This window comes from Chionomys nivalis, chromosome 2 (assembly GCF_950005125.1).
Source record: "Chionomys nivalis chromosome 2, mChiNiv1.1, whole genome shotgun sequence".
Classification (NCBI taxonomy): Eukaryota; Metazoa; Chordata; class Mammalia; order Rodentia; family Cricetidae; genus Chionomys; species Chionomys nivalis.
Window position 1 is genome coordinate 39691828 of NC_080087.1, and position 26011 is coordinate 39717838.

The 26011-nt window shown below is 35.9% G+C and overlaps 1 protein-coding gene across 1 annotated transcript; it reads right to left on the minus strand.

Moving 5' to 3' along the window:
• Positions 1–16440: 16440 nt before the first annotated feature.
• C2H6orf58 (chromosome 2 C6orf58 homolog) lies at positions 16441–25765 on the minus strand. Its single transcript, XM_057794652.1, has 6 exons — positions 25465–25765; positions 22598–22684; positions 21148–21332; positions 20167–20267; positions 17692–17930; positions 16441–16529 (listed from the first exon to the last, which is right to left on the minus strand). The coding sequence occupies exons 1-6, from the start codon at positions 25763–25765 to the stop codon at positions 16441–16443; spliced, it is 1002 nt and encodes a 333-aa protein (XP_057650635.1).
• Between the last annotated feature and the right edge of the window lie 246 nt (positions 25766–26011).

A 26011-nucleotide genomic window follows, 5' to 3' on the forward strand; every position in this document is an offset into this window, starting at 1 on the left:
TTTTGATGTCATAATATAATAATATAGAGAGGCAAAAAAAATCTGAAATGTCTTTTCATTTTATATGCACCTTAAATCCTTTTCTAATACATTTACAAATTGCATTTATAAACATTAAAACACTTTCTTAGATCTTTATAACTTACATCTACATATCTTGAAAACACTTTTTAGAATCTTACAACTTATTTAAGCTTTCATATCTGTAGTTCCTTTATAACTTGCATTTGTATGTCTTAAGACATTTCTTGAAGAGATAAACCTAAACTATTTCAGCACATCTATGTACAATGACAGACCCATGACCCCTCCCAACCCTTCTAGGCACACCCCAAGCTGCCAAATCTCAAATTGATTAAACTACACAGGCCTCTCTAAATGCAGTTCAGAGTGTTCTATAAGGAGGTGTTTTTTGAGCTCTTAAATATATATCACCTTGGGACAAATTTTAATATTAAGAACAAGTAAGGAAAATGTAAGAATATTCCCTTTTCATTTATTTTATTTTATTTTTTTGATTTTCGAGACAGGATTTCTCTGTAGTTTCTGGTGCCTGTCCTGGAATTAACTCTTGTAGACCAGGCTGGCCTCGAACTCACAGAAATACGCCTGCCTCTGCCTCCTGAGGGCTGGGATTAAAGGAATGTGCCACCACTGCCCAGTTCCCTTTTCATTTTTAAATAATTGTTGTTTTAATTTTCTATGTGCTCTTTCAATTATGTCCTGGCCTCCATAATATTAAGGAATAACTATGCAGACATTCAGGTATGGCATCTGAGGCACAAGAGCAAAGTGAGTGGCATCCATTTGCCAGAATTCATTGATATTTTTTAACTTTGGGATTAAATTCAGCTGCATGACTATGATGGTGTATGAGAGAAGTCCATAGTTAGCCAGCTGGATAACGATTTCATATCCTTCCTTTGTAATCTTAAATGAAATTTAAAAATCCATAGAGTACTGTAACACTCTTAAAAACTGGTTGTTAGTTAAGGGTAAGATAATGCAGCAAGGATCAAATCCATATAAATGTTGACCTTGGGTCCTCCCTGATTTACACATTAATCAAGAAGAATAAAAGCAAACAGCTAGTATTTTACAGCCATTATGGTGTAAATAAAAAAATATTTATCTGTTTATGCTATAATACCTGTAGGAGACAATTTAGTGGTGTAAATAAGTAAGTTTAAAGGCAGGGAAAGCTCCACTGAATAATCAAATGTGCCTTTCAGTCTGGATTCAGGTATCTGTAGTTTTTCCTTGAGTAGCAGCTTATAACAAAAGAATGCATTGATTACAATCTGCAACTGGCACAGATGTTGCTATTTTTGGATTTCAGTCCTCTAGTTTTGTGCATCCATTTGCTGTAAGGACTGTTTACATTCATTGCACCTTTAATCTCCTGCCGTCTCAGCGGTAGACAACTCTCTTCACCCATGCTTTGGAGCAGTTTTCTTTTTATCAACAATAACTATAGCTGTTCCTGGTTTTTCTTCCTGCTTGTGTAGTGCCAACAATTCGGTATTACCATCATGATTTAATAGGATTTAAATGATATTTTTTATTCAATTTTTTTTAAGGCAAAGAAACTCAGCTGAAAGACCACACTAAACCTTTGACTTTTGTTCTTGTTTCTTTCTTCCATTTCTGTCTCCAATATTCATGTGTTAATCATTCCAAGTCTCTCTTTACTAGATTTTGATGTGGAGTTCCCATCTGTATGCTGTGAATGTGTTTTCTTACCATTTGTTAATAAATACTTTGGCCTATAGGAGGACAGAATAGAGCTAGGTGGGAAAACTAAACTGAATGCTGGGAGAAAGAAGGTGAAGTCAGGCAGATGCCATGTAGAAGCTGCCAAAGGTGAAAGATACCAGAACCTTACTGACAGATCACAGTCTCGTGGTGATACATAGGTTAATAGAAATGGGTTAATTTAAGATATAGTATTTAGGTAGGAATACCCCTAAGCCATTGAACAAGCAGTGTTGTAATTAATATAGGACAAACACTGGTTCTTGTAGACCAAGATCGCCTCAGTGGATTATTCAGGTCTTGGTGGCCAGGAAATTAAAAAAAGAAACAAAACAAAAAAACAATCCCCACTTTCATAATCATGCTATATGTCTGGCATGGATCCACATAAGACCTAAGAAGGCTTTTAAAAAGATGGCTTTAGACCCACAAAAAAATGGGAGCCAAGCACAGCTTCTTGTAGCCACATTTTTTCTGACAGGCTCTGTTTGTTGGTGGCGAACAGATGCACAACAGCATCATACTGGCAGCAAGAATGGCTCTGGCTTTTCAGGGAAGTCCTTCTGCAAAGCACATAGGGTTTGTGAATAGGGCTACAAGTCGCTTAGTGGTGACATAGATCTGCTGTGTCCTTGAAGCTGGGGTGTTGACCATGACTTGCATAGGTGGTGAACATACCTCCACCATGTGTGATGGGGTGGAGCCAACAGGCAAAGTGCCAGTGTTAGTCCTAGCCATGCCCCACTTAACATTTTTTTTAAAAAGTGCTCCTGATCAGAAAATTATTACAGATACACAAAAGGACAGATTCAGACATAAAAGACTTCTGTATGAGACACAGTGTGTTTAAAAAATGTGCATAGGGTTGGGAGAGAGATGAAAAAAAGTATAGACAGTGATAAAAAGAAAATAGTTTTTAAAAATAAAACAGTCTTTAAATAGACAGTAAAAGTAAATACAATAGAGTACAGTCTTAGATTAAAGGAGTAAAGATAATAAAATAAATATTAAAAAGTGATATAGTAAAAAGGCCACAAAAAGATGGAAAGTACATATAGAGTCTGAATTATGTATATTATTGTGTTTCCTTTAAATTTTTTGATTGCAGAGACATTTGATTCTGGAGGCTTCTAAGCTAAACCAACATATGTATTATAAAGGTATCTTGGCATCAAAATTTGAGTCTAAGATTATGTTACTTTGGAAAAGAGGTTCTCCTTTTCTTCCCAGAGAAGATGAGAATCTGTGGATTCCTTCCAGACTAATGTGGTTTGATGGAACAATATCCCCCAAAAGGCCTCCATGAAGCCTAAAAATACTTTGCCCAACAGACAGTGGGAAGCAACTTGGAGAAAACTAAGACAAAATTACCAAAATTACTGTTTCTAAAATGTTTATTTTCATTTAAAAGGGGTTGGGTATAAATGGCTAAATGGTCATAGTCGATCTCTTTCTAAAAAGAGAGAAGAGATATGATAAGAGATGAATACTTTGCAATGGTATGGATCTTGGTCTATTGATACAAATTTAGGATTAATTTTTTAACCTGTATATATGTATTTCTGCTCTAGTTTAAGGTATTTTGTTTGTGCAGCTCTTTTAAAAATATAATTTATCATTAAGAAATATGGGTTAATAGATAGTCATCTATAATAATCAAACTTTTAATTCATTCATTAGGTTTTCTAGATATACAAAGATATATTTCAGTTAAATAGATAATCTTCAACACTTCAAAGACCTTGGGAATATGGCATTTAAAATGTTTTAAGAACTTAGACTTTTCTCAACAGTGAGATGTATCTGCTTTTGGCAGCACCAGTTACTTCAAGAAGATGATGGGCATTGAAGGGACTCCTTATGGAGCTTGCTAGCCATTTGGGCAAGAAGCTGTTCTTGGCTGAACTGCTTGATGGTATGCTATGTAAACTGGACATGCAAAACCCACAGGAAATGACTGCTGAACTTGCCTAAAGAATGTGAGACAATGCTTCAGGGTTGGGTTCTTGCTTTATGAGAGAGTCTTCCAGACATTTTGCAGGACACAGAAGGTGACTGACAAACTGCCAACATAAATAAAACTATCATTGCAATTTCCTGCTTCATGGAAGAGTCTGCCAGGCATTATGAGCCTGTAGTCTGAAGATGGATGTCCCAACATTATAAAAGAACTTTGGGTGACTGTCCAGGCAGCAAGATGTCTCTGTTAATTCTAGAGTTTTGAAAGTTGCTTACAATGCACTTCCTGTTTACTTAGGCAATATGTCCCTTTGGGGTCTTTGATGGAGGTGAAGACAGATAGTTATAGTTATGGTTTTCCTTAATTATGATAAAAGATAAATTAGATGTAAAACATTAGACTCACAAAGATAAAATATATGATATATTCTTCAATTTTACCAGATATAAGTGGACTAAATATCATAACTGTAATTCTTGCTTGATAACTGTTTTGTTATATGCAATTTTACTATGTTAAAATTAAAAACTTTCCTTTTATTTAGACAGAAAGGGGGAGATGGTGTGGGATTCCCCCTCTGTATGCAGTGAATATGTTTTATTACCATTGGTTAATAAAGAAGCTACTTTGGCCTATGGCAGGGCAGGAAAACTAAACTTAATGCTGGGGAAAAGAGGACAGAGTCAGGCAGATGCCATGTAGCTGCCAATGAAGAAAAATGCTGGAATCTTTCTGGTAGACCATAGTCTCTTGGTAATATATAGATTAATAGAAATTGGTTAACTTAAGATATAAGAGTGAGGTAGAAATATGCCTAAGCTATTGAACACGCAGTGTTGTAATTAATATAGCTTTGTGTGATTATTCAGGTCTGGGAGGCCAGGAAATGAAAAAGCAGTCCCCATTTACAAGATTCTATCCTTGAGGACCTCATTTCAAATGTTTTTTCAATTATTACTTTTCTACATTTACAATCTTTCAATAATATTCCTTTTCTTTCAGCTTAGGTTGGTTTCTGCTCTCAGAGCAGCTCTATTCTTTGTGTACTAATTTATATGTTAGGTCAGTTAATGTTGAGCCTCAATTTTCCTTCAGGATACCAATTTGGGGGTAACAACGTACAAACTGGGCTTCCAAAGCTACCCATTATGACTGAAAGGCTTTCATTTTTCTTTAGGCAACCCAGTGAATTGTCATCCAAATTTAAATAAACGGTAGAATCAGTTAAAATATTCAACGACTGAGAAATATCTAATAAAAGATGATCGATTACAGTGAGCTCACAATATTGATCTGTACAACCAAGGAGGAGTACATTTTTTGTATGTGTGGAGCATGTGGAATTCATATATAAAACATGTGTAACTTATTCTTTTGAAGAATTGTATATGAAAGCATTAACAACCATTTATATAGCATTGATGTAATTTTAAATATTGCTATTTTAACTTAACCATGAAAATGAAACACACATTTATACATTGATTAGAAGAACAGAAGAGAGTGTCTTCTCTATGTTGAGTGACCAATACCTCAGAACTAACAGGTGGTTCTCAATTCTCAGCACAGCCAGGGAACCCTGAATCAAATCATGACCCTAGACATGCATAGAAGGAATGGAAGGCATGGAAGCCAATTATGGCAGGCCTGGGAGCTGAGTAGCTGGAAAAGCGGAGCAAAAGAAAAGGGCTGCTGGGATCACGCCCGGCAGATTTATCCGTAAACATTAGCCCGAGGCGAACACGCCCCTAATGGGTGGGGCTATATCCCTACAGCTTTGGAGTGTATTCTGCCCACACTGTCAACGTGTGTCTGGCAAACAATGTTCTCTTTCTTTCTTTCTTTCTTTCTTTCTTTCTTTCTTTCTTTCTTTCTTTCTTTCTTCTTTCTTTTGTTCTTTATTCATTTCCTTCTTTCTTGTTTTTCTTTTTTCTTTTTGGTTTTGTGAGACTGTAGTAGCTTTGGCCTGTCCTTGAACTCCCTCTATAAAGCAGGCTGGCTTCAAACTCACAGAGATCTGCCTGTCTCCCCTTTTCTTTCTTTCTTTCTTTCTTTCTTTCTTTCTTTCTTTCTTTCTTTCTTTCTTTCTTTCTTCTTTCTTTCTTTCTTTCTTTCTTTCTTTCTGACAAGGATTTTGAAAATCCTTGGTTGTGTAATAAGCCAAATCCAGCCGAATGAATAAGACAACATTTAATAAGCAGAGCAACACAACTCCTGCTTGACTCTCAGGGAGGAAGGAGAGAAATCCTGGGGCAGGTTCAGGGACTAGGTCTTAAATACCCTCTAGGCATGGTCTCAATCATCTTAGGGGAAGGAACTGCCACTTGGAGAGCTTTCTAAAGTCAGGAGAGAGAGAGAGAGAGAGAGAGAGAGAGAGAGAGAGAGAGAGAGAGAGAGAGAGAGAGAGAGAGAGAGAAGAGGTGGGGCTGAAGTGGAACTTCTAACTGAAATTTCTCTTTCATTCTTTTTCCTTCTCCCTACCCTTCCTTCCTTCCTTCCTTCCTTCCTTCCTTCCTTCCTTCCTTCCTTTCTTCCTTCTTTCCAGATCACCAGGTTGACAACAATTGAAACATTCTGTGCACATCAGTCTAAGAACATCATAGGTTTTCAAAGCAGCTATTTTTTGGTCTGTTTATAGGTACCCACATTTCTACATAACTTGAGAAAGTTTCTAACATTTCCAGTCTTTCTCTCTGAGGCATGATTAATCTTTGAAAACTTTCATTGGCGTAATCAAAAGTCTATGTTTAATAATAATTTTTGAATTTTTTCCCCTTTTACTTGCTTTTCAATAGTATCTTTGAGTCTTCCTTTGAAATCAGCAGAAGACTTAGATGGAACTTGAATAACTAGAAACTTAATTTATAGGTGCTTCTTAATCCTTGTGCCTGTGTGAGGAAAATCTTGTTTAGCTTAAGTATTTCCAAGTGATCTATTATTGAACAAAATTGAAGGGATCTCATCCTTTGTTTATGTGCCTTTCCAACATTCTTTTCAACTCTGCCTCATACTTCTTCATGTAAAGTTCCTTTTTTTCTGAAAGCCAGAGCTTATAATAAAAAACAACTTGCAAGTGACATAATAGTTGTGATTTTGATACTTGTGTTCCTTCTTTCTGTAAAAAAATGAGGCACAAGCTTGACATAAAGCAAAGTCTTCCCTCATTTCCTGTTACGCCTCCCTCTTTCAGTGAGGGTCCCCACTCCTTATCCTGGAGCTGGTTTCGGGTGCCTGCCTGATTCGTGGTGCCTCTTGATATCACTTTATTTGGCTGCATGAACCTGGAAGAGTGAAGTCTAGAAATAAGACTTATTCAATAACCTACTTTATTTGGGACATCAGATGGTTTATAGTTGGAGGTATTTTGAAAGTTAGGCAAGTCTATGTGAGCAAAGTTCACTTGCGTTCAAGCTGTACACAGTCAAAAGGGCAACTTTTTCTTGGAAACATCTTTGGACATCTTACAAAAATAAGATTGTGGGTAATCTGAAGCCAAACCCACTCCTAGTACTACACCTGGGAGAGTCCAGAAGCAAATTCCAGAAAAACTCATATTAAGAAAAAACAGAGGCTATATGATTCTTGCTTCCTCGGAGTTGTCTCATAAGCTCTCCAAAATTCTCATACTCTTGGACTGTGTTTCAACATTGTTAACCCTCATTGTATGCAGATATGTATGGTTTACCTATGAACAACAAAGCAATTAATTTGTCCTGGTAGAACAATCTACTTGTCATTGTTTGGTGTACCAGCAAGAAATGTATAAAAATACTTACCACTAAAAGAAGCCATGCTAAACTATAAAGATAATTTGAAAGAGGTTTTGTCAAAAAATCATTGGCTTACCACTTATTCCTCTATTTGTGTAGGGAGGGGCTCCTATCTTCTCTTTGCTGGCAGATTTTTCATTAACAGTTTGAACTTAACTGTTTGGGTTATTGCTTGTGGCCATTCAGACTCCTTTTGCTAATGTTTCAATCATTTCTATCTCATAAATCAGTTTGAAACCTAAGGGACAGGGACAGATATATTAGTTGGTTTTTCTCTTTCTTGTCTGAGTTGTTTTGCTATTTCATTATGTTATTATTTGCCTTCATATAATATTGAGGGTTTTGTTTTGCATGAGCATTTCATTGACGGGTGGTTATTTTCCTGGCTGGAAGAAGAGGCTGAAGCAATATTGAAGACACTGCTCCATTGTCTATGACTACCAGGAAGTCTCAGTTCCTGGAAATAACAACAAATTGTTCATGATTTTGGTTTGTAAGAGATATTTTTTCTGTCCTGCTACATTCATCTGTCTGCTCAATTCTTGCAACAATTGTTGCCTTTTGTGGTTGTCTGCCTCATTTTACATAAAATAACCATTTCACATATTCATGTGTGTGTGTGCGTGTGTGTGTGTGTATACCCATATGTGTGTGATGTGTATGTATATATATGCATGTGTGTAATGGGTATGCAAATATATATTTGTGATGGGTATGTATATAGAAATGGAATGGGTATGTATATATAATGTGTATGTAAAAGCATATATATTTGTAATGGGTATACTGTTAGCCAACTCTTGTCAAACCTGAAAATTGTGAGAATAAAACCAAATCCACAATTGTCCAATTTAAAAAAAAAAAAAAAGCTTTATTTTGGGGTGTGCCCGGGATTGGCCAGTTCAGCTGCTTCTCCCTAAGTGAGGATTTTAGAAAGCAGTCCCTGAAAGTCTCTTGAAGTGCCTTTTGTAGGAGAGCTAAAGGATTTAGAGGGACAAGAGACTTGGGCTGTTATACATTGTTAGAAAGATGCAATGAAAGGGAAGGAGCAGGGCTAGAGTGCCCATCCTGTGAGTGGGGTCACAAGTTTAGTGTAGGTTGGAAAGGACATGTTTTGCAGTTCACATCAGATCTAAGACACAGGAACTTATTCTCTCTTTTTCTCTCTGCTCTTTGTTTTGTTTTGGTTTTTTGTTTGTTTGTTTGTTTGTTTTGTTTGAGACAGAGTTTTTTTCTGTAACCTTGGCAGTCCTGGAACTCACTCTGTAGACTAGGCTGGCTTAAACTCATAAAGATCTATCTGCCTCTGCTTCCCAAGTGCTGGGATAAAAACTGTGTGCAACCACTGCCTGGCTTCAGAAACTTATTCTTAATTACAAATAGAAACCTTAACTTGAAGGAACTAACACAGGACAAACAGGAATTTACTCTTCACTGTCTTAACTGCAAACAAAAACCTGCAAAATAGGTTGTTCCTGTTTTGCTTCCACAGACTGGCTTCTGAAATGACTCCATAAACTCATAAGCATAGTCTATTTTATTTTATTGTTTGTAAAGATCCTCATCAAATTGTAAGAGCTTTGGATATTGGTGTCTAGAGGAAAGTCATGCACAGGGTCCTTTTTCTATAAGCTCATGACATTGCCAGATTTTCTTGCCTGGGATGACACAAATCACTATTTTGTGTAAAGAGTGGCTTTTCATCCTGCACAGTACCTCAGCCACTTTTAAAATAACCACTCAGAGATCTAATATTACTTATAAATGCTTGGCTGATAACTCAGGCTTATTACTAGCTAGCTGTTACGTTTTAATTAACCTATGTCTATTAAACTATGTATTGCCACATGACAGTGGCATTACTTCATTTTCTACATGTCTTGCTTCCTCAGCAACTGTCTGGTGTCTTCCCGACTCTGTCCTTCTTCATGGGTATTTCTGCTCAAATTCTGGCTCTATTCTGCCTTGCCATAGGTCAAAGAAGTTTTATTTATCAACAAATGAGAACAGCACATATTCACAGTATACAGGATCCCACAGAAATTTTGATTGTTAAAATTCCCTCCTTTCTGATAGTTTTTTTTAATGATATCAAAGGTTAACTAGTCCATGGCTTGGTATTGACTGCCCCTCATTGCTAATATGACTTGTCACACTCACTGTTGTAATATGGTCTCCAGGGGAAATGATAGGCTTTTAAGGACCAATGAAAAATAAAGAAAAGAAAGAAAAAGAAAAGTATTTTAGCCAGTTTCAAGCAACAGAGATTTAGCAGTGACTCTCTGCTCAGGATCTCTGGATTTACCTCATTTCCCTCATCCTTGTGATCCCTGCTGAGTGGCACCTTCCTGTTTATAGGATTGACCTGGCATTTTGGAAAAATACAATGGAATGTCACCTTTAAGAAAAAGCCTCTGGCTAAATGACATCATGACCTTCAGACAGATCAGAATGTCACACTCTCACCCAAACAAAAAAATAGGACTCTGATCCAATTTTCAGTCATCAACCAGAGTCTTGTAAGTTCAGATCTAGGTTGTATTAGCTTCTCATCATGCAAGAGAGGTTCATTCCCAATGACATTCAAGCATGATAATATTTACCTAGCTACTTGACAGTTATCAGCCCATGGTTACCAAAAACTCATTGTTAAATTTAGATTTGCCTCTTTCATTGGAAAAGACTAGGCCCAGGTAATATCAAATACAAAGCAGAACCATTAGTATCCAAGTAAACTCAGATTGCATGAAGATTGAAACTAAGAAACATGATTTTATCTGATAGGAAAACCAATATATCTTAGGTATCTGTTAGCCCTCTATTACTCAGGAATAGATAATTTTAGGCAACTTGAATATCTATTAGATCTGTTTTAAGTTCATTTTTTTCCAAATTTTATTTTATAATCCTTAAAAACACATGTTTAAGTTTTTTTCAAACCTTTACTTGGTTATGTATATCTCTCCTATTTTAAGACCACAGCTATCTTAAAGGGAGAAAAAATCACTCCTGACCAGAAATTTTGGCAGGCTTAACAAAGGCCTATGTTGGAAAGCTATTCTTAGCATGTGGCAGGGCAAAAAATAGAATATCATCTCAGTGAGACCTGCTTTATGATATAACTGAGTTAAATTTGTTATACTTAAAACTACTTTATAATCCACCTTTGTGGGGTGAGTTTTTAAATTTTTATTTGTCTTTACTTAATATGTAAGCATTTTAAAGGTATCATTAAATTATCACACATGAATGTGTTTTTTTCCCCCAGTGAGTGATCCTCTGTTAAAGAGGATCATTTTAGTTAATAGGTTATACCCCAAATTCCATACTATTAGAGTTTCAAATCTATAAGAATTTGAGCAAATTACAGTGGGCCATACTTGTAATCACTATACTCAATAATATTTTCATTAAAATAGTTGTGTTATCAAATAATGATGCCAAACTCCTCACAAATACACATAGAAGACCCCCTAAATATAACAAGCCTTAATTTCTTGCCATTGCTCCTTATTGGATTAGACCTCTCCTTCAATGATTCAGTATATTCTAGTTCTGTCTATAGTTATAAATTTGGCTTTCTGAGGTTCCCATTATACCTACTATTTAATTACTGTAATTTTAGACTAAGAACTTCCTGAACATTAGGCTCTTATAGCAATACAAAGAAAAAGACAGGAAGATCTTGTTGATTCGCCTATCCCAGCCTCCTCACTGTAAAATTCTGGCATGAATAATTAGTATTTTACCCTCAGTCCATCTTGGTTTATCTCCCAATTGAAGTTGGAATGAATCTTTATTTAAACTATGTAGTATAGCCAACCCTAATGCTTGAGAGATAAGTCAACATTGATTTCTTTGATTTGAGGATGAGGTCTTCTTTCTAGCCACTCAATATCAACCCCATATAAACCTTTGCTCTACCACCAAGCTTTTTGCCCTACTTCTTTGGTTTGAGTAGCCTCTTCCTTTTACTGTTTCCAAGTTTCTGAATCCTCCTTTGTGGACTTCTGGCATTACCAGAAATGGCTTCTTTTCGTTGGTTAGGCTCTAAGTTCTCCACAACCCTTGATCATGGTACCAAAATTCTCAGCACTGGATCTAGGATTCCCTAGTGGGCTTGGCTCTGAATCTACAGCCTTAATTCATTAGTTTTCTTTGTTGGAAGGGTGTTGGTTGTGATCACTTTTATAACAGTAGCTACATTTCCAAAAAGTTCTTGGGAACTGAACTCAAGTCTTTTGTAAAAGCAATATATACTCTTAACCACTGTGTCATCTTTCTAACCCCGTCAACATTTTTATCTTTGTATATAAGGTGAGATGTTAGATAACAGATAATACTGTAGAAGGAAACAGACAAGCTCCTCTGTTGTGGAATAATCATTTTGTGCACTGTGAAGATGTCTTTGCCAATGTGCTTTCTTACTGGTTTAATAAAGAGCTGAATGAACAATAACAAGGCAGAAAGAAGTTATGCAGGATTTCTTGGCAGAAAGAGAGAAGGGGAGATAAATCTAGGATGGGGGAAGTCCCAGATGACTAAGAGGAAACTGGAGGTGTAAGGTGGAAGAGAGGTAAAAAGATTGTTGTGGAATAATCATTTTGTGCATCTTCACATGAGACAAAAAAAACCAGATTAATAGAAAGGGGTTAGTTTAAGTTATAAGAGCTACTGGGACAAGTCTAAGCTGTAGGCTCAGTTTTCCTAATTAATAATAAGTCTCCATGTTTTTTTTGGGGGGGAGCTAGTGGCCTATAGAGAGAGAGTAGTAAGATTCAGAAAAACGCCACTTAGTCACTGAAGGAGAAGGATGCCTGCTCATTGAAATCTTACCAGTAAACCATGAGCCTCGTGGTAAAATATAAAATAATAGGAATGGGTTAAATTAAGAAGTAAGATTCTGCGGGCAGCTAAACTAAACCGACATATGTATTTTAAAGGTATTTTGACTTCAAAATTTTTGTTTAAGGATATGTTGCTTTGAAAAGAGGTTCTGCTTTTGTTTCCACAGAGGATAAAATGTTACCAGCTAATATGGTTTGATCAAACAAGGCCCAGGTAGTCCAACATCAACAACAGCTCCAGGACTACTGACTGAGATGGACCAGCCACATAGGATACCTCATGAAAGATTAACAGTGCCCCAATCAACAGGAAGTAGTTTAGAGAACAATGCCTAAATTTCCTAAATGATTGTTTATAAATGTTTGTTTACATTTAAAGGGGAATATGCTATAGAGATGAATACTTTGCATTGGTATGGATCTTGGTTTACTGACACAAATTTTATATCAATTTTGTTATAGGTCTATTTCTGCTCTCAATTAAGATATTATGTTTGTACAACTCATTTAAAATTGTAATGTATAGCTAAGAAATAGAGATTAATTGCTAGTCATTTATAAAAGTCAAACTTGTCATGTTAGTTAGGTTTTCTAGATATAGAAATATAGAGATATTTGTAGTTAGATATATAATTTCAACACTTTCAAAGACTTAAAGAATATAACATTTAAAATGTTTTAGGATCTTAGGATTTTTCATGAAAATGAGACTCATCTACTCCTGGAAGCCCCAATCTACTTCAAGAGGATGATGCATCGAAGAGGTTCCTTATAAAGTTTGTTAGCCATTTAGGCAAGAAGCAGCTCTTGCCTGGACTTCTTGATGGCATGCTGTATAAACTGGGCATGCAGGACCCACATAAAAATGACTGCTGACCTTGCCTTTAAAAAGGTGAGACAGTCCTTTAGGGTTCCTGCTTCATGAAAGACTCTGCCAGACATTCTGCAGGCCACACAGAAAAGGTGACTGACAAACTGCCAATACAGGTGAAGCTGTCTATAAAATGTCCTGCTTCATGGAAATATCTGCCAAATACTGTGGGCCTGTAGGCTGAAGATGGGTTCACCAATGTTACAGAAGAACTCTGAATGTTGTCCAGGCAGCAAGATATCTCTGCCAGTTCTAGAGCTTTGGAAGTTGCTTACAAAACACTTACTGTTTACTTAGGTAATATTATATTCTTCTGGAGTCTTTGATGGAGTAGAAGAAAGATAGTTTATAATTATAAAAGATAGATTAGATAGACTCACAAAGATAGTAGATGATAGTCTTTTCCTTATTTTGTCAAATGTAAATGAACTAAGTATTGTAATTATAATTCTTGCTTGATAACTGCTTTGTTGTAGGTAATCTTGCTATGTTAAAGTTAAAACTTTCCCTTTTATTTAGACAGAAAGGGGAAATGATGTGGGATTCCCCTCTGTATGCTATGAATATGTTTTATTATTATTGGTTAATAAAGAAGCTGTTTCAGCCTATAGCAGGGCAGAATATAACCAGGCTGGAAGAAATATATAGAAAGAGTAGGTGGAGTCAGAGAGATGCCATGTAGCCACCATAGGAGAAGGACATCTGCCCATCAGATTCTTGCCAGTAAATGACAAGACTCGTGGTAAAATACAAAATAATAGGACTGGGTTAAATTAAGAAGTTAGTAAGAAGCCTGAGCTAATAGGCCAAACAGTATTGTAATTAATACAGTTTCTGTGTGATTGTTTCCAGTCTGGGTAGCCAGGAACGAACAGGCAGTCTCCACCTACAGTGGCCCAAAGGAAATATCTGACTCCACTTCTCACCAATCCAGATCTAAAATAACCTGAGTTCTAAGCTCTTAGAACATAATCGCCCTATCATAAAGTGGAACATTGACATTAGTTTCCTGAAGCCTAGGCTAAAATTAGTCTGAGTTACAGCCTTATCTATATATAATATGATCACTAAGCTGCTATACTTATTTATCCCTTTCCTCTAAAATTTATAAAAGTAAGACATTTTCTTTGTTCTGTGGGTTGCTTTTGGATTCGCTATTCTAGCTTCCCCACTAGAAGTTACCAAAAGATAATTTCACCATAGAGAAAGATGCTAAGAATTTTACTAGTCTTCTAAACTTTATGCCACATCAACTATAAAAAAGAAGAAGAAAAGACCCCAGAGCACCTCCAGATGGAAGAAATAACATCTATCATGTCCTCTGGAGTAGCAAAATGACCTGAGCAAGAGAAAATATACCTCATTAAATTCAAAATGTTAGAACGGGCTTATCTCATACCAACTGGCACCAAGGCAAACCATCTGAGCAGAGTCTCTAAATGGTTAGCCAGATACCAAAATATTAGGACCTAAAGGACAAATATCACCTTTATTTTGTCTGGGTGGAGGTAATCACAGAAAGTCAAATACTGTTCCCTCCATTAACATACCACCTAGAAAGCCAATGCCATTGGAGGGAAAGGCAAGAGGGTCTCCACAGTTAAAACAAGAATTATCAGTAGCCTCTGAGAACCAGTTGGTTCCCTACAGTTCCAAGCACTGGTTCAGTTTGTCACATACAGCCATGTCTCCTCTTTCTACATAGTCATGACTGTCCATGGAGAACCTATGAGCCTTGTTGCCATGACTCAGGGGAAACAGTGTTATTCCATGGACTGGGTCACCAAAATGTGTATCAGATTCAAATACCCATGCTATTGCATTTAAAGTGACAAAAATGTCAGGAGTCAAGGGTTGGTGGAGGGAAAGGATTTTTTTTTTTGTCTTACAGGAAATCAGAGTCATGACAAGCATTTGTGGGAAAGAGACAGGCACATTAGACAACAGGCAGAAAATCTAAAGATTTGGTTTGCAGCTTACATGTGTCTCTTTATCATTCTCTTCACACACCACTTTGTTTAAACCTCCTGGGTCCTATTCTTGCATTTTATTCTTGATGGAATCATTAGTTTTTCTGAACATTCATTCTTGTGTTTTTGTTATAGCTTGAATCTGAATTTTTTCCACAGGCTTGTGTATCTGATTTTTACATGTGACTTTTAGCTGGTGACATCATTTCAAAGTCATGTGGCCCAGATGGCTCAATTGAGTCACTCATTTTAGAGACAGACCTTTATTAGTTGTAACTTTGTCTTGCTTCTGTTCTGTAATCTTTGGTTCCTGCTCTTTCCTGTACTTTAGAGATATCAGACACCCATTCCTGTGGCTTGAGATGCCATGACCTTCTCATTATATTGGACTATGTCCTCTGAAACTGTGAGCCAAAATAAATTCCTTTCTTTAGTATATAATGATTATCTTATATATTATATATAATATAATGCTTCTTTTATGTATTCTGCTACATTTTTCTTTGCTGTATCCAATATAGAACACTGATGCTGAGAGGTAGACCTGTTGCTCTGAGAAACATGGTGACATAGTTCATCAACCATTGGCTCTTGTTTACGTGCAGACTCAGGAAAGATCTGGTGCAGTGAGGCAGAGAAGCCCTTTGAAAATTATCAAATCCATCCAGTAAATCTCCCTCTTAAAAGGGTACAACAATGAGAAAATTGACCCTGAAGGATTCTTTACAAATGTTGGTCAATGATGGAAACTCTAACAAGTAATTATAATCTTAAGGCTAACAAATCATATATCAAACCTGATAAGTCAATGAATTCTGTTTGGAGTTAAGTTTTTCAAGATTTAAATACTTAAGTTGGATGTTGATATTTAATATTTTGGGTTTTGGTTAAATATGAGTAAGATATATTATTCTCCATTTTGTAAAATCTACATAATATAAAGTAACATCACAGCAGTCAGACATGCTTAAAATCACTTTAATGATTTTTGTGATTTGGTTGTCATTGACCAGAATCTTTATATCGTAAGAGTAAGTACTGAAGAATTGAAAATTCAAGAGGTATTGTCTAAATTGGTTTAAATTTAATTCTAGGAATATATGGGAGGAAATCCTGGGCAAATGAATATTAAGCAAAAAAAACCCAAATCACAAACCTACATGATTATGATGATAGTCATTATTTTTAATTGCTTGTGACCAAAGATAGTTATTCACTGTTCACAAAAAATGTAATGTTTTATGTAGATGTTGTTTTATGTAGATGTTCACAGCAACTTTTCAAGAACTTTTAGAAATTCTTTCCTTGCAAATTTTGAACTCATGAGAATTTTCCAGGCAGTCAAAGAGAATGATCCTAGAAAAGATAAAATGAGCACATGTCAACTCCTGAAAACATTTCTTAGCTTCATTAGGCAATAATTATTGGTCAAATTTATTTTAGTTGCTTTCTATCAATTAACAATAAAATCATCACTTCATGATGAAAATTTAATTTCACTGATAGTATTATTATTTTGCAATATCTGACCTGAGAGTTTTGTGCCATGCTTTATAAGTGGTGGAATCATAAATGATAAGGAAAAGTATACATGGCAGAATCTTGTATTGTCAGTCATGACTTTCAACAACTTCCATAATCATACTAAATTCATTAAATAAAATACCGCATGTCTATGAGAAAATTAGATAATTCTAACACTAATCTTCCAAAGAGTGTCCACAAACTGAAGATCAGGGTGCTATTCATTGTGTGAAGGAGAGCTACCTGCTGACTGGCAGTATTATACTACAACCAAGGATGAGGTGAGAAGAGGCATCAATTGCATTGGGGCACTAACATAGTTGATGGATCTAATAGCCTAATGTGAAAGTTTTCTACAAATTTGAAAATAATTTACTTATAACTAATTTATTCCATTTATAATTTAAGGACTCAAAAATTTTCCTTTAATGAAATAATAACATATATGTTTAATTAATCTCAAAATCCCAGGTCATAAGTGTAAAATGGGATGGCATGGCAATCTTTAAGTACTTAGTAATGAAGCCTGTTTTTCACTATGGTTTGCCATTCTGGAGCAAAGGTCTTCTTTTTTGAATAGTAGTACTGGATTATAAGCATCTAAGAGTCAGGTAGACAGTGATCTCATTAATGATGGCAACTTTTCATTTACAATTCATTTGCTTTTTTTAGACTTAAGAGTAAAGTAGAAAAATATATTTAAAAAGAAGTTTTCATTAATGAAATAGTGATTGTAAATGAGCTTTATGTTTATATTTCACTTGATATTACAGATGTTAAGGTTCAAAGTGACATCCAAACGAAGATTATAAATAAAAGAAGTGTGATTGTTCAATGGTCTTACCATCTATCAAGAGTAATTACTGCTAAGAAAATAGGAACTCATACATCTTTAATATATGCTGGCTGAATGCATTTCTACTTAAATTAGTTTATGTGCTCTTCCAATACATACAGTCCTGATTTATTTCTGGTATTCTTTAAAAATTTGTACCTGTAAGTTGATCAGTATCACCAAGAACTGTGAGTGACAGCAGGACTGTGTTCTGAGCAGTAGTGAAGTCAGCAATAAAAGGGGCTATGTCAGTATCAAGAAGAATACGTGGTGGCAGGCCCTTCTGAAAGCCATGCGTTCTGATCAGGGTTGAAGGATAGTAGGCCGCAGCTAAATATTCTACAGCAATAGCCCAGTTTTTCTCAAATTTTGATTCTTGATCAGAATAATAGGCATATCTAAAAGACAAACAGACAAAAATATCAATTATTATTTCCTCAGAATTTAAATATCACTTTGTGGAAAAACCATCCAGTCCCTAAAAATAAAATTCAAACATTATTTTTAAAGGAAGTTCAGTAGTACCATGAATTTGTTATGTCTTTCAGGAATTGTGTAGATAGCTAAATAAAATTTCAATCTAAGTCTGTGAAGGGTTATCCAATTAGTAACCTCTTCTTAATATTTTACTTTCCATTTATGTCATTTCCTAGGCACATTGTACTTGAAAATCATGTAATAAACATGTTAAGAACATGTTTAAATAAGATAGTCTGTCTATGTAACTACAAGTATGAACAAGCCTGGTATCACATGTTTGCACTTCACATCTGGAATATGAATCAGGAAGATCACAGGGACAAGTTCATTCTCAGATTCCAGTTTGGGACACATGAGATCTCTCCCCCCTTTTGTAACCAATAAAATAAACAGAAAAAGAAAGAAAAAAATACATTGTACTTGTTAGTGTTTGTTAACCTTAAGTTAGAAGACGGGTGTGCCAAAAGTTATTTCTGCTATTGAGACATTTAGCTTGTATATGATTTATATTTGGGGGAGGGAAAGAAAGGAAGCTTTTAAGGAGAGTAAAATAAGAGACATAAGGAATGTTCTAGAAAGGGTGATAAAAATGTCATTCATTTTGTTTTAGGTGGTGGCTTGAGAGGTGCTTGCCATTGCCAATGTTCATTCATATGAATAAATACCCAAATCAGTGTGCATTGGTACATGTCAACTGTACCTTAGTTCATAAAATCAACATGTGAATATTGATTCTAAAAATAGCAGTTCCTAAGGTAAGCCTTACCTTGATACAAACACAAGTATCTTTGTCCTTGAAAATGGAAAAATAAAAATAAAAAACAAACTAACAAAAAAAAATCCCATTAGCAGCTAACTTTGAGACTCACAGTAGCTGGGTCTTGATTTCACTTTCAAACTGGGGACTGAAAAAATGTCTCTTCTCTAGGAAAGCTGAGCTCAAGTGGAAGAATAAAGTATTGGCCAGTGGCTGTAAGTACTTAAACAGTTGTTTAGCCAGTAAGATAGAGGATTTCCTCAGAAGCATGTTCACTGTACAAGACCTCAAAAATACACTGGTTTTCTAAATGCTGATCTTTAAATTTAATAGACAACCAAGTTATTCAGATATGATATTGAGCCTCTGAGATCTAAGAGCTACCAGAACAAAGAATCAAGGAGAAAACAAACCAAAATGAAGAACAGTGGCACAAAGTGGAGTTCAACTGATCATGAACTCTCCAAAAACTAAAAATTTGGGGAAAATGACCAAGATTTTGAAATTTCTTCCCATGTTGCTGTACTTGCCTGAATCCTCAGACAATGAGGATAAAGTAATAAAGGATATGCATTTGTAAAGTGTCTCAAACATTTTCACCTACTCTACACCCATCCTCAGTTGACTAGAACATGAGTCCTCAGAGGCAAAGCACACCAAGAAAGGTAAAGAAATTCAATGGTTTGGTGAATCCAGTCTGAGGACAGAATTGTCCTTTTGGTCTGAGCATTGGTACAGGAAAATAACTCCCTAGTGGATGGCCTCTCTGCTTCTCTGATCTTTAGCATTAACTCCTATATCTGACTCTAGGCTTTTATTATTAACACCAACAAGAATTTGTGCTACAAGTTTTCTCCGCTTCTTTAAGTATATTCTAAATTTGCCCTTTACCACCATAATCACCAGTGATAACATTAGTTTAGTTTTTTATTAAGATTAAAAAACAGGAATATTCTAAAAGAAAATTTAAAAAATGAATAAGACCACACTGGTTAATTTTAGTTAACTTGACACAAACCTGGACATGCCTGGGAAGAGGGAATTTCAATTCATGGATTGTGTCCATCAGATTGGCCTGTGGCTGTGAAGCATTTTCATGATTGCTAATCAATGCAAGTAGACCCAACCCACTGTAGGCAGTACCATCCTTAAGCAGGTAGCCTTGAGCTTTATAGGAAATGTAGCTGAATGAAGCCGTATTCTTCCCCGGTTTCTGCCCTGGTTCCTGCCTCCATATTCTGGCTGAAGCTCCTTTCCTGACTATCTTGATGATGAACTATAACTTATAAGCTGGAAAAAAAAAACATTTCTTTTCCAAGTTGCTTTTGGTCATGGTTTTTAATCAAAGCAAAGGGGAAAAAAGAATCAAACTAAAACAGACAAAAAAAATTTCTTACCTGTCTTCAAAGATACTGAGAGGATACCCCAAGGAGGAGGTATGAGCAGCCCATAAGTTCTTCAAAAGACCCTCAAAGTCGCTAGAAGGCAACTTCATGTACTAAAGCATAGAAGAGAAAGTGTTAGGTAGGCTACACTTCCTCAGTCTACTAGGTACTGAGATAAGAGCAATAGTCAGCCTGATCTGACAATGCTGTTACTAAATGCCACTCCTTAGTGCTGAACAGCAAAGGAGACATTATCTAGTGCTTTTCAGTAAAGTATGTCATCTAGTTGAAGTGAACTTCAATATCTGCAAAACGTCAATATTTTACACTTGGTAGAACATTGTCATTTTTTGACAAAATTATTAAAAGTCTCATAAAATTTTCAAAGTGAGGAGAAAAAGTTTGAAAATTAAATTGAATCGTATCTAAAACAATGAATTAACCATCTAAAGAATATACATTTATTCTTAAATATATATTTAAATCACTAACAATCAGTGAATTAGAAGCAATTCTTCACTGCTTGACCTCTGTATTTTATTTTGGTATTCAAATGGCAAGTTCAGAACAACATATTGCTGCTTAGTTCTACCTACAGATGAAGTTATTAATTCAGTCAATATTGATAGAGTAGTCTAAAACAACCTTATAATCCTGCTTCTTAAACTGTTTCACAAATGACCTGAACTCCCAATTACTCACATGCCTATATACTTACTCTCTTAAAACTTCCTGCATGCTAGCCATTTGTGGTATGTCTTTATATTCACTGAGAATAGATGAATCTTGTGCTAATGCTGTATGAGAACACTGGGTTTCTGAGGCATGCACCGTATTTCTACGTCACTTATGAGTAAAATATCTATTTGCAATTATATTTAATATATTCAGGAAAGTATACAGTTCATAAAAGCAATCTTTCACAAAAGACTTTCACAAAAAGCATTGTCTCCGCCTGTCTGAGGAGAGTGGTATAAAACTTAAAAGAAGAACCTCAAAAAAGGTGATCCATGAGTCCATTGTTTCCCCAACGAGCTCTTTGCAGTCAGAAACACTGTAACAAAACCTCGACTGATCCTGGGATGGTGGTAAAATGGTAAATTGGTCTGATGTTATCCCCAGTACGCCAGAATCAACAGCAGCAAGAAAAGGTATCACACTCAAAAAATAATTTGCATCTGTGAAAATAAAAGGCTGGTTAGCCCCACAACACAGTCAGGGACAAATTTCAGAGCACATTTTGAGGAAGCATAACTCATTAAGGAAAAGTCACAGCCCCCAAATGATGATAAAAATTATCAACTAAAAATAGTGAGGAAAATCTACTTACATTATAATAGTTCTATAATTGTGAGTGTTTGTGCACCCACTAAAGTGTCATATTACAATATTTTTAAGAAAAGTAATTCTAATGGATCGGATAGCAATCCTATTTAGCATCATTAAATAAATGAGGGGGAAAACTGCCAAATTGATCACAGAATAGTACAGAAGTTCTGAATGAGATTACAGTGTTGATTTTAATGTTTTATAAAATAATCAAGCATTATAGATTCAGAAAATATGTATTTGATGATTCACAACTTAGTTCAAATTTTACATATCCTTTTCACTGAGTCCTTTTATCCTGGATATTCTAAAGCAGGAAATGTATCTCACAGCCTGATGAGTTTCTCAGAGCTGCAAAGGTTGCAGTTACAGAGGAGAGAGCCCAGCAGATTTCAACATTTTAATTTAATTAGGAAAATAGCTTGTACTCATTCTTAATACTCCACATTACTAAACCAATCAGACATCTAGAGTTCTTAATAAGTCTACTTATGAGTTTTGAAAAGAATGACTCAGGTTAGCATGAAGGAAATACCCAGTGGTTCATACTCTTTATGCATCATTCCAAAAAAGTAATATTTAATGTAATGTCATTTCTAATCATTGGAAATTATTCTAATAAAATTTTCATGTAAATTAATTTCAAAGCAAAATAAACCGTGAAAGAATTAGAAAATACATTCAAGTTGTTTTTTAGTATTGCATACATGACTATGGCTTTGCTGTAGACTGGCCAAACAAAGTATATTAACTCTAACAAGTTTGTGAGTCTCAGTATTTAGTACTTTTTTTCTGAGAAAAAGAGAAAAGCAATACTATCTTGGTCTCTCTTTTCAAAGACTCCACGTTCTTCTGGGAGCCTGTCATGTAACTGACAGTGCTGACTCCTAGAGGTCATGACTTTTGCGGTTCCTTTATTTAATCCTCCTGTAAAAAGTCTTAATATGTCCTTAAAAGTTATTATTTGGCTGGTCAATTCTGCCACGTGTCATCAAGGCCACTGGTATATGATGAAGTAGATTCATCTTCAAAAAGAAGCAAAACTGTTTCAGTTTTGTCTCTATCTATATGATTTGGGTTTAAATGTACAATTTTACTATTGAAGTGAACCTACCAGCCCACCAACTGTCAACAGACACACACAGAGGGTTTCCAGGTTCATAGCCACAGTCTGTCTTGCCAGTGGGATCAGCTAGTCTACCTATAGAACAGAGAATGCACAGTTGTATTTGTTTGTTATACACATTTAAAATGGTTAAATATATGCATTTAATTGACATATACAAAATTTTCCATTTTACTTAAATTTTATTTATCATCAATTTTATATTCTATTTCTCATCTCTCAACCAAATTATTTTGTTTTTCAGCCATATCAATTTTTTGACTTTAATTTATAAGCTGTGTATGTGTGTAGTTTTACTTACATAGCTTCACATTTTACTGCCTTCTCTAGCTCCAAATAAAAATCATGAAAGCAATAGTCACTCACAGAAAAGGAGGTGAGTTAAAAGCCAAACCAAACCTTTGGTCTACACTTTCTAAATTACATGACCACGTATGCATCAGTTGGTACCATACTGCAAAGTGGAAATAACAATATTCAGTATCCATGAGATTTCTACATAAGTTAAGAGAAGTTATCAGAAGTATTTTACATGTTGACTATCCATTACATAAACATCAGAGCATCCGAAAATAATCTTTCTTTTTCTCCAAAGCTGTTACCATTCCCCATCTCCTTTCTTCTTTCCCCCTTCATTTTCTCATTTGCTGAGCAATGAGTAAGCAGTGTAGGTTGGGCTTCAGGCACAAATCTCTTCATGTACTTCTGTCATCCAGAAAGAACTATCTTCTTTATGATTGAATGTATTGTTCTTAAATATCTTCCATGTATATACACTGAAAAGAGCTTTGTTTCCAAGAAAGAGCAACCATTGACTCAGCTCACCATTATCAGGGAGTCGCACATTTATAAGTTCATGCTTATGATCAAGCATTGGAATTAGGATCAATATAATCTGACACCTCTCTTGTTTGTAATGAATATCCCCTTGTGTGTTCATAGGAACAGGAAGAGATATGTAGTTAGCAGTGCGGTAGTATCTATTTTGAAAATACTCAACAAATTAGAGGAAAGATGTGTCCTTTCGGTTGGTCTCTATGCCTTTATGTCATTGAAGTGTCTGGTAGGAACAACCAACTCACAGAGGAAGGATTTGTGGATAAGGACAAATGGTAATAGAAGAAACAATGATTATGAGGAGATTTAAAAGTAAACAAAAAGAATCAGTTTTCAAAGAGACGTGTGGTTCAAATTAGCTAGGGTTAGTAATGTGGCTTTAAAATACTATGATCTGAGGCAACTTAAAAGAAAAAGATTTGCCTTACTTATACTGAATCACAGTCCATTGATGGAAGCTAAGGTAGGAGCTCAAATTGGGCTGGAATCTGGAGGCAGAGATTGATGCAGAGACCATGGGACAGTCTGCTTACTGGGTTACTCCTTATGGCTTGCTCACCTGCTTTCTTATAGAATCCAGACCATCAGCCCAGGGATGGCACCACCCACAGTGAACTGGTCCCTCTCACATCAGTCACTAAACAAGAAAAGGACCCAAAGGCTTGCCCACAGGTTGATCTTATGGAAGCATTTTCTCAACTGACATTCCCTCCTCTCAAATACCTCTGGTCTTCTACAAACAACAACACTATACAGTAATTACTCAGTCATCTTTTCGTGAGGAGACTCATCAGGGCCAAGGGCTTAGCTGGATGTTTAAATAAATATGTAAGGCATATTGGAATGTCTTGTGAATAAAGTTGCTGTTTCTTGTTGTGAGATTTCTCACTGTAGCTATTCCCTTTCTGTTACACTTTTGGGAATTAATTCCCACAGCTCAGCACTGTTTGATCGTTTACTGATTATATTCCCCTGGCTATGAGTGAAAACAGTTTCCCACAACCAGGCCTTTGCTCCTCTCTCCTTTGTAAACATAGAAATCTGCTTTCCTGCAATTATCTTTATTGACATGCATTTGGTCAGCATTTAGAGTCCAGATAAAAGCATTCTCCATTTAAGACATACCCAGATATCCAAGGACAGAGAATTACTACATGCTAAAGACTTTAATTCATAGCTGCTTGCATAGATAAAGTAAGCATGCCTTCATATTTTCCTCACTTATGGATAAGAAAATTGATGACCTAAAACTAACCTTGCTTTAAAATATTCCCAACTACTCACCTCATCTTCACCTCAGTTTACTGATGACTTTCATTCAGGAAATTTAGTACTTGTGTCTTACCTTCAGGAAAATTAATTAGCCATCCATCCACAACCCAGTGGGAGACAACCCTCCACTGGTGCCTCTGGAAAGCATCAAACTTTAGAGCTTGCTAACATTGAAACTTGCTAACATTGGACAAAATGCTAATGGAGGAAGGGCCAGAAACTTCCTTGTCTGTTTATATATGTTTCCTGGTTACCTATACCTGCAAGGTTTTGTGAGTCTTTGCAGCTGTAAGAACAAAGATAGTTAACAGAAGCAGAAACAAAAGGAAAAGCATCCAAGAAATTGGCAGAGACATGAAAATGAAAAAGAAGAATAATACAGCAGAGAATTGGAATTGAAATTTGGATTAAGACAGAGACTTGGGGCTAAGAAATTATAGACAGTTAGGACAGAAGAATTAGAATAGACTATAAGGAAGAGAGAACAGTAAAGAGGCATACTGAGGAAAAAATGCCTGTGAGTTGATAGTTTTTCCTCAGACACCCTTAGTTATTTTCCTTTGCCTCTTGTAGTGCCTTAGCTGAACCATGAAGGAGTTTGAAGGGCTGGTACCCAGAAGGACCCCACTTCTAGCCTGTGTCAAGTTGACATAAAACTAGACAGCAGTGAAAGATATGGGGAGAATCCCATTTTCCTCATACCTTGGGAATATATTGGTATATAGGGAAATACGGCTCTTTCTTACCTGATCTATACTGCCATCCAAACTGCAGAGGCAATCCCCAGAAAAGATTCTGTTCGTTTTCTGGACCATAGCTTGCAAAATATGGAGCCGTCTGATTCAGTAAGATTCTATACAACCCCATTCTATCAGTGAATACCCATGGGTTAATGATGTACTTTCCATCCTCCAACCTGTAATCACTTAACTCTTCAGGGCTCTCTTCCCAGAAAGGAGGATATAGATCTGAGATATTAGAATCCTCTGCTACAGCAGCAGAAATGCAGCCAACCAGTACCCAGACAAAGGAAGCCAGGACAGCCATGGTACCAAGCTGGGAGCCAAAAGCATGCCCAGGCTTTTATAGAAGGAAGGAGGAACCCAGGATATTTTCTTAACTCATGCTTTATAAGCATGCTGTCTTTTTTTTTTTTTTTACAAGCAAAGTGTTTGTAGAGAAGAAATGGGCACCTTAACAATTAGCATTAAAGATAATGGAGTGTTGTCACCTTCCCATCATCAGGACATTATATTAGAACCTAAATATAGGGTGAGGCTTGTTGAATATTGA

Excerpts from the sequence above, each read along its gene's own strand:
- C2H6orf58 (XM_057794652.1), bottom strand. The coding sequence starts at position 25,765 with ATGGCTGTCCTGGCTTCCTTTGTCTGGGTACTGGTTGGCTGCATTTCT. Across the intron at positions 20,268-21,147 it reads CATGGATCACCTTTTTTGAG|TACATGAAGTTGCCTTCTAG; the intron begins GTTCTTCTTTTA and ends TCTATGCTTTAG. Across the intron at positions 16,530-17,691 it reads TGATACTGATCAACTTACAG|GATCATTCTCTTTGACTGCC; the intron begins GTACAAATTTTT and ends TATCTTTTCTAG.